This window comes from Gadus morhua, chromosome 14 (assembly GCF_902167405.1).
Source record: "Gadus morhua chromosome 14, gadMor3.0, whole genome shotgun sequence".
NCBI classification, from domain to species: Eukaryota; Metazoa; Chordata; class Actinopteri; order Gadiformes; family Gadidae; genus Gadus; species Gadus morhua.
Window position 1 is genome coordinate 14,164,788 of NC_044061.1, and position 9,244 is coordinate 14,174,031.

Sequence of the window (9,244 nt, forward strand, 5' to 3'; positions counted from 1 at the left end):
AGTCTGTGTAATGCTGTAGGCTACTCAAGGCATAATTTATCTTGCTTTGTTAATTTTGTTCTTTCTTTCTTTGACAGTATAGGCTAACATCTTACCGGCATTTCCTGGAGTGGATACTGCAAGGTGAGAGACTTGGGAGAGCCAATCGCCTTGTTTTGCCAGCGTGTGTTGTCCAGGCCATCAGGGCTAACCCAACACAAGATGGGCAGTACCGTGGCTACCAGGAGACGGTAGATGCCCAAGATGAGCTGTGATATTTAGCAAACTCACCATACGTTTTGTTTTTGTTTATAGTTTATATTTTATGAATAAAACTTCAAATTCATGTTGGTTGTTGTGATTTGTTTACTATACCAAATGATGTTACACTAAAGTAGGCCTGCTGTATAAGATGAACACTTATTTCAACTGGGGAGAAAAGGTTTACATATAGCCTACTTGATATGCTGAAATACTGTAATTAGCAAATGTTTGATGTACAGTAATATAAAAATGATACCTAAAATAATTATAAATCTATTCTTGCTACATTCATACATGATGGCTGTATGTTGAACCTACTTTGCAACAAAAAATGTAATGACAGAAATTTAAATAATTATTGCAGTGAAGTTTGTTATGGTGAACATGGGTTTATACAGGAGTCCAAGGTAAGGTAGTAAAAACAATAAGATTTTATTCACAAAGGAAAATGATCCAATATTTACAAAGATAAGATTGAAAACAAATGTTTTATAAAAGATACGTTTAAATAGATAAAATAGGTCAGATGTCCCTCTCAGAAGCGCCTTTTTAATTCAGCCACTGCCGCCTCCTTTGGTGGTTTTGGCACTGGTGCAATGTTAGGTGGCAGCGCAGGCTGGGGCAGGGCAAGTGAGGATGTTGAAACCTTATATAGAATCGTTGGGTTTCGTCTTCTGGTTATGACACTTGTGACAAGTGTGTCAATGAACTGGGTGGTGTGTGGAATAAAAATCTGCTTCACGACCCACTGCTTGGATCTCCTGCAAAACACTTGGTTGAAGCGTGGTTGTCCTGCAAAATAAATTACAAATAATTATCGATAAGACTATAAAGGCAACATTTGAGATGCTGTACTTTTTTCAAATGAAATACCCGAATTATTCAGCTAAATCTGCAAACCGTGTAAGCTGTGAAAATTATATTCTTGATTCTTCATTGAGCCACTTTTACTACACACCTGTCTTGGTTGTGGCCTGCTTTCTTTTGACAAAGTTTTCATTGTGCTCCAAACATGCAAGATGACCCCTTTCTCTCATTCCCTGGAAAGAGAATCCCTGCCTTTTTGGGAGGTACTTGAGCATTGCACTGTGAAAGATCTCCAGCGGGCCTGTATGCAATAAAATAAAAAGGGAAAAGAATATGAGAATGAAAACATGATCATTACGGAGTGATTTTGTAAAGTATTCAAGCTTATAAGGAGAACTATTATAAACTCACCAGTGTGTTTGAACAGGGCCATCTGTTCCAGGTCTTTCAAAAGCCTTTTGTCATTTACCAGCGATTCGAGATTTTCAAACGCTGAAGACTCCCTCTTCATCCATTGGCGCTTGCTTTGCTCCTGGGCTGTTAGAGGATGATGTCCACACCGGTTTGTTTGTCCATCATCCTCTGTCCATTCATGCTCATTACACACGTGGTGTAGAATGGACTGCCATCTGCATTTCAGTATCTGTATGAAACAAGTATTATTTACAATTATAAGACTAAGACTAAGTGACTTAGTCACTGACGCATGTGTCGTTGCTAGTTTACAACTGGCGCAGAGCGTTCTTTTCCCACTACCGCCACTCGCCGGTAAATTAGGGATTGATCATGCGCCCCAAGTGGCGGTTCGGCGGAAGGAGGAGGCGTGTTCTGGTGCAAACGGTATTTTGCCGTTTCTGAATACCATTGCGCTTTAAACCAGGAAATACCTGGTTTAAAGTCAGTGGCGCGTTGTTCAGATGCTATTTTAAGGGCGCATGCATACATGCGCATGCGATGCATACGGATTGCTTGTGCACCTCGCGCATACACTTTGCTTCTCCCATCTACCTAGCCGCACATTCTTGGTAAATTATTTGGGAAAGAACAGCTGATGCAGCGGTAATAAGTTGTACTTTTAAATCAATGCATCTGCAAACACCGTACAGCAAACACATATTTTCTTATGTGACATCGTGTAGGCCTACATGCCCATAACTTTTAGGATTGATGAGTATTTGATCGTGAAAAACATTGTTTTACCGCGAGTGAGTGTTAAAAAGAATGAATGAATGCAGGCGCGCGTGTGTGCTCTGTTTAAACACACGCAAACTAAACACGTAACGCATAATACAATCAATGGCAATGTCTATTACCGCGGGGACACATGCATATTAGGATAGCATACAATACTGATAAGAAACAATGTTTATAATGTATTGCGTATATCATTAAATAGAACCACAGTTACCGCATATCATATGTTATATCATATACGTTTTCTTTGCCGAAATGTATTTGAGGACTCAGTATTTCTGAAGTTGTGGATGAAAACCCCTTATTCCATGTGTGAATTAGGCCATATTATTTGGCAATAAACTGAGCCATTTGCAGTTTGAAATTCATGTGCATCTGTCTCATCGGAGACTGCAGACGCGCTGTCAAAATATCAACTCGTCCGATTCAAATGCGCTCATGGCTCTTAAAAGGGATGGGAGCTGGCACTCTCATTGGTTTGTTGGACGTTACGCCCAAACCACACCTACGGGTAACTAGGCTGCTTCAGACCAACCCTTTTGACACTTGCGCCGCGACGCAAGTGTCATTTATCCGCCTGTAAAATAGCGATAGCGCCGTAGAACCGCCCACAAAGCTACTTGCGCTTTGCGCTTCCCACTTGCGTTTCAGACCGTTAAAATAGGGCCCTATATATTTTTGGTCTCTAAAAAACAGATGAACAAAGCCTTTGATTCCTTACCTCTGCATCACCCTTGCTTGTTGCACAGGTAAACCAAATGTGGTTTATGATTGACCTGTGAAAGAAAAGAAAACTAGTAATTTAGAAACTTACAAAACAATGAAAAGCTTGGCACTTTACAAACCAACACTGACCTGCTCCATGCAGCAAGAATTTCGTTCCCTTTAATTGCTCCTTTCCTCTGTATCTTCTTCCTCAAACCTGAAAGAATAAATGTAACATAAGTTCGGTCCCCTCACAACATTTGTTGTATTTTTTTGTAAAGTACAGCCAAATCCCATCCTTTTATCTGCAATATATAAATCACTCTGTGCTGCAAAGCTCTGGACATGATTTGTGAATGGGGAGGGCTGGAGAATGGGGGAGGTTTCGTTGTGTGTGTACAGGGAAGGCAAAAAATACATACCTTTCGCTGTATGCCAGATGTCAAACTCATGCTGAACATTGGGGAATTCTTCCCTCATGATCGTGCGTATAGATGTTGAGCGGTCCGTGGTCATCACCTCAATATCTAAGCCATCACCCATGATCTCCTTCATGCCCCTTTTGAAACCGAGTGGTTCCATGGCAACAGAGCTGCCAGCTTCTGTAGAATAAAGTTGAATACTTACTTGAATTGAATAATAATTTTCACAGCAGCAATAATAACATATATTTTTATTTTCCAGTGTTAATCTTTTATTTACCTGCAGCAGTTCTGTGTGAATAATCTCCTTGGTGTCGTCCAACATGAAGGTGTAATGGCAGTTTTTGGCACTGAAACCTGGGGTGTCACACCGGCCATCCCCTGACAAGTGTAGCTTCTTCCCATCCTCCTGTTCTAGGTACACTATGGCCATGATTTATTTTCTCTGTTGTTGATATAGGTCTTCAATGGCAGGGTGCAAGTAAGCCTTCTGCATCTCATAAAATGTAGTCTTGGCGATCATTTGGACATTCATGGTCTTGCACCAGTCTGACAGTTCAGTGTACGTGCCACCCCTGAACTGAACAGCTGCCGCTGCGAGGAGGTTCACCTCTGCCATTCCCCTCACTTCAGGCGATGATCTCCATGTCCCGGAATGTCCAGCAAGACATGTCCACGTCACCTTCCTTTGCGCCCCACAGTCAAAGACAGTTTTTGATGACAGAGGCTTGCCGCACATCTGGCAAAATTTGAAAAGTGACATCAAGCAGGACTCATTCACAATGATCTTCTTTCCGTGCCAGTCATTGATGCCTTCATCTTCTGATGAAGACGTTGACGTGGGGGTGACAGTTGTGTTGGGCTGGTAGTTTTCGTCTGCCTCACCCACAGTGCTAAAACTTGAATCAAGGGTCCCAGGTGTGTCGGGGCACGATGTCTGCAAAACAAAGAGGTTTATTTTTAATTGTAAAGATGACCAATTATATAAATATTATTCCTTTAGAATGATTAGTTGAAAGTTAGAAAGTGTTATCTTGTGTAAGTAATATATTGGCAAAATATTTGATTTAGATCATTTGTAAAGTAGCCTTTTCAGAATCTTACTGATAGTCCTTGGTCCGAGGGAAAGGTTTTCACTGGTGTGGATGTCAAAGGGAAGGTCTTCAGCGGGTTGGAGGATGCAGAGAGAGTCAATGCGCCATGACCACTATCAGCGTTCTGTAATGACACAGGCATTTAGTTTGTCATGTTTTTGGTACCACACACACAAAAATTGAATGTAGGGACAAGAATAAAACTGCTCAATATGCATTTGCTTCCTAGTATAATGTTAGATTATATCACTCACTGAAAAGGCTTTTTTCCTGCTTTACTTTGTTTTTGAACTATTTTAGCAATTTGCCCCGATAGCTGCTATTCGTTTGGGTCACGTGACGTCACTGTAGCTTTGCGCCACCATCTTGACGACCGATCTCACCCACTGACCCATTGATTTCAGTGGTAACTCATGCCGGCAATTTGTTGTGCAGTGGGCACAAAAGTACATACTACATACCTAGCGCAAGGCAACGGGCAATGCTCGTTCAAAACTCATCCCCGGCGTCCATAGCGAAATCGACAGTATGCTAAGCTAAGCTAAGCACACAGAGACCCGGGTAGCAGCCGAGGGAGCGTATCTATGATCCCGGGTCCTATGTTCCCCGGGTCCTATGTTCCCCTCTTTGTATGAGACTGGGGAACAAAGGACCGCTTTTCCCAAAAAGGGTCCTATGTTCCCCGATATGTTAGTTTTTCTACCATTACTGCCAAATACCGGCCGAGAAAACTACCATTGCATGTGTTTACCTTTGTGGAAGAGGGAGACGTCGGAGAACCTGACGCAGTCTTTTCATACGCCGGTAAACAAACCCCGAGAAGCCCAATCCCTACGAGAGCTCCCCGCGCTACGGCCAACCGGATGCGCAGAGCCTTTGGCCGTGATATTATTATACAAATTATATTATATACTAAGAGCTCCGGGAGTCGCAAACGGCACGGGGAACATAGGACCCTTTTCACTGCTAGTGAGCTCTAGCAGTAAACTGAAGTGCTCACTAGTAGCAGCACAGAAATATAGTATAATATTACGACAGTCTTACCTGTAGGCGACTGCGTTTCGCTGCGGGAGGTGCATTAGAAGCCCCGGCCTGTTCGTCATCTGGGCACGGGCCCACAGCGAAGACGGACGGAACAGCAGTTGGTTTGAGTGCGGACCTTATCTTGCCGAAAAGTCTTCCATCAAAATCCTCCAGTTTGAAATGGAGACTGCATATCGTTTTTCCTTTTATAATTTCCTTCCCGGTGTCTTCTCCAACTCTGGGGTTGTTTATCGCCCGCAGCCATAGTTTGCAACGCTGAGCGTCTTCCACTAGCAAACCGTGAAAACTTACACTCTGTCCCAACCTCGACTTTTCGGTGCAACCGGGTACCAAACAACCACTGGGCATGATTGCTTTTGGAAAAACGAGTCAAAACTAGTCAACGACGGTTCGTGAATAACTTTGTGAATAAAGTTTGTTTGCTCGCATGGGTCCTTCCCCCTTTTAAACGGAAACAGGTGGGCGGGGCAGCGAGCGCAATGCACTGTGGTAGTTGGAGGTTTTCTCACTTTGAGCCAGAGAGACCATGAAAACACTCTTTCTGCCTTTTTTCAGGCTAGGATGAACCAATTTCAATTTATTTTTCACATTTATAATACATTGAATTATTTAATTCATAAAACCTTCATATTCCCACCGGTGAACTATCCCTTTAAGGTGAGTGAGGACAATCAGAGATGCAAGAAACATAAGGACAGGGAGTGAAATAATCAATGAAGGGGGCGAGATGTGACAGTACCGCCCCCCTCCCCCCCCTCTTGGGACGCCACCTGACGTCCAAGGCTGATCCGGGTGGAGTCGGTTGAATTCCCGAATGAGAGCTGAATCAAAAAAGTTGCTTGAAGTAACCGAAGACCTCTCCTCAGAAGCATACCCGCCCAGTCCACTAGGTACTGGCATCCACGACACAAGCGACAAACAGCCAGCAGTCCCTTGACTGTGTAAACCCGTCCCCCGTCGATGATCCGGGAGGGTGGAGGAGGCCTGGAGGCGAGAACTAAAGGGCTCTCCATCACCGGTTTAACTCGGGCCACTTGGAAAGGATAAACCCTCATGGAACTGGGAAGCCGGAGTCTCACAGCTACTGGATGATCACCTTAGAGCTGGGGAAGGGACCAACGAACCGGGGAGCCAGCCTACGGCACCCCACCCGAAGGGAAAGTTCCCAAGTCGACAATCAGACCTTCTGGACGGGTTGGTAGTTGGAAGCCTTGGTTCGCCGGCGGTCCGCCATCTTATTGTATCAGACTTAGCTTCTGAGGAGCATCTGTTGGGGCTGGCTGCAGGTGCAGCGACACCAACGATTGAGTGCCTGCGCAGAGGGGACACTGACTCCGTTTCCAAAATAGTTATGGCTGGTAACCGTAAACACACTAAAAGAGAGACCAAATGCAGAGCAAGACAAGGTATTGTGTGCGTAATCTACCCATCAGCTGTTTGCTCCATGAGACAGGGTTCTGGCTCCTGCTCTGTCTGGCCGTAGGACTGGGGGCGATACCCAGAGGAGATAGGCCGAGGCGCCAAGAAGCAAACAAGGCTTTCTAGAACCGGGAAATGAACCATGGACCCCTATCAGACACCACATCCCTAGGGAATCCATGGAGATGAAAAACATGGGATAACATGGCCTATGCTGTTTCCTTGGCGGCGGGCAGCTTAGGCAGACGAATGAAGTGTACCATCTTTGAAAATCTGTCCATTACCGTTAGAACAATGGGATTACTTCCGAAGGTAGTAACCCTTTGACAAGATCTAAATAGATGTCTGATCAGGGGCGATGAGGCACCCGAAGCGGACGCAGGAGATCAGTAGGTGGGTGACGGAGACCATGTTCCGGTCTTACCCAGGAAAGGTGGCACATAATATCCAACCTCCCACTCCACGGCCACCAGAACCGTTGCTTAACCACAAACAGTCTGCCGTATTCCAGGGTGGAAGGAGAGAATTGAGGTATGGGCTCAATGGATGACCTGACCACAATGAGAAGCTGGAACAAACACTGTCCGTTACTTGAACACCCGCATAGTTAGTTTTTTAACCCCATGTTGTTGAAGTGGGTACAATATCTGCTCAGTCACAAAGACTATCAATATAAACGCAGGCAAAATGATGTTTTCCAAGACTGCCTCATCCATCCATCCGTCTTATAAAGGCTTAAACAAACCCTTAAGCGTGCTGACGTAGGAGAGCTACAGTACTACAGACTAGCATGTGTCTCCACGATCCCTGATCGCCCAAAGCAAACAGCGGGGAGAGCAAGGCATCTCCACCTAGCCTGGATATCTCAAACCACTTTGTGCCACTGGCTGCTGATGATCCTCCGGCTCCTGCCTCTCCCCAGACAGTTAGCCCATCATATATTATTCCTGCACTCGCTACACATCACTCCCTCAGTTTATTAGCCTTGACCGAAACATGGATTAACCAGAGGATGCGGCCACACCCTCAGCAGTATGGACCAACAATGCTTTCACTCACACAAGCCATGTTTCTGGCAGAGGAGGCGGGACGGGATGCTTGGTAGCCAATGGCTGGAGCTTTACACAGCTTCTACCTGATCAATGTTTTAATCCCTTCTAAAATCATGCTATTATGGCACTGCACCGGTGGGTGTGGTTCGGTTCGATAAAATAAGGTGCGTCCCCGTTTCCAACGCCAAAAGTGGTTGGGTATCTTCTTAGGCTCAAGATCCCTGACCTCACCATTGGTGAAAGGAAAGATCTAACTACCGTATTTTCCGCACTATAAGGCGCAACAGAGTATAAACCGCAGCAGCTAAATTGAATGATGTGTACATATATATGCCGCACTGGACTATAATCCGCAGGTGTTTTTAATGTTTAATTACCATTAGGGCTGGCCCGAATGCCATTTTTCAGGCTTCGAATACTTGTTGGTTTTTCCGAGCAAATATTCGAATACTCTTGAATTAAGAACTAGTCTCTTTTATTTGCAACAAACATTTTGTGCTTATTTGTGTAGGATGGAAAAAAAATCATTTACACAGCTAATGAACTCGATTTTTTTATTTTATTTTTACTTGTTTCATTTAGTGCTAACGTTAAAGTTCTGAGCAATAAGACCGACTTAGCGGGGCTAATCAAGCCGTAGCCATTGAGCTAGCCAAGCTGGGTCAATTATCTATGCTTATGTATTTTTCATAGAAGATTAATACGTGTTGGGTTCCGGAGGGTGCTTGAAAAGGTTATTTCGGTAAGTTACTGCAAAGTTAGATCACTAAAATATGCATGTTGTGGCTTGGCCGACTTTCAATTAATGGTGCGGTCCGCAACCACCGGGCCGTGGCCCAGTATCCGGCCGCAGGACATTCCTCACCAGGTCGTAGGCTACAACATAGAGAGCTCCCGGAGCCCCAGCTTCGGTGCCCCGGCGCCAAGTTAGCGGCCATGCTAACTATCCATCTTTACAACATTGATAGTTTATGACAGTGCTGGACATATCTCCATTTCCCATTTCTCCCCTTGGATGGCATTATCCATAGTACATTTACTGTAGTAAAGACATTTTCGTTATAACATGGATAACAAGAATTACCACAAACTCGCTAATAGGCGCTAATCGCTAGTTAACAAACAGGCTAGCTAGCGATTTTTACAACATGGATGATAGTTCATGACAGTACTGGATATATCTCCATGTCCCATTTCCCCATTTTGATGGCATTATCCATATTCCATTTACTGCAATAAAGACATTTTCGTTATAACATGGATA

General features: G+C 44.3%; 1 protein-coding gene across 2 annotated transcripts; it reads right to left on the reverse strand.

Moving 5' to 3' along the window:
• Nucleotides 1–651: 651 nt before the first annotated feature.
• LOC115559293 (uncharacterized) lies at nucleotides 652–5,769 on the reverse strand. Of its 2 annotated transcripts, none has more exons than XM_030378100.1 (8): nucleotides 5,510–5,769; nucleotides 4,476–4,589; nucleotides 3,372–4,308; nucleotides 3,100–3,166; nucleotides 2,966–3,020; nucleotides 1,462–1,693; nucleotides 1,202–1,351; nucleotides 652–1,035 (listed from the first exon to the last, which is right to left on the reverse strand). In XM_030378100.1, the coding sequence occupies exons 3-8, from the start codon at nucleotides 3,802–3,804 to the stop codon at nucleotides 779–781; spliced, it is 1,194 nt and encodes a 397-aa protein (XP_030233960.1). In that variant the 5' UTR covers nucleotides 3,805–4,308; nucleotides 4,476–4,589; nucleotides 5,510–5,769; the 3' UTR covers nucleotides 652–778. The 2 variants fall into 2 exon arrangements, with proteins under 2 accessions (XP_030233960.1, XP_030233961.1); XM_030378101.1 differs by lacking the exon at nucleotides 5,510–5,769 and adding an exon at nucleotides 4,927–5,079.
• Nucleotides 5,770–9,244: the final 3,475 nt, after the last annotated feature.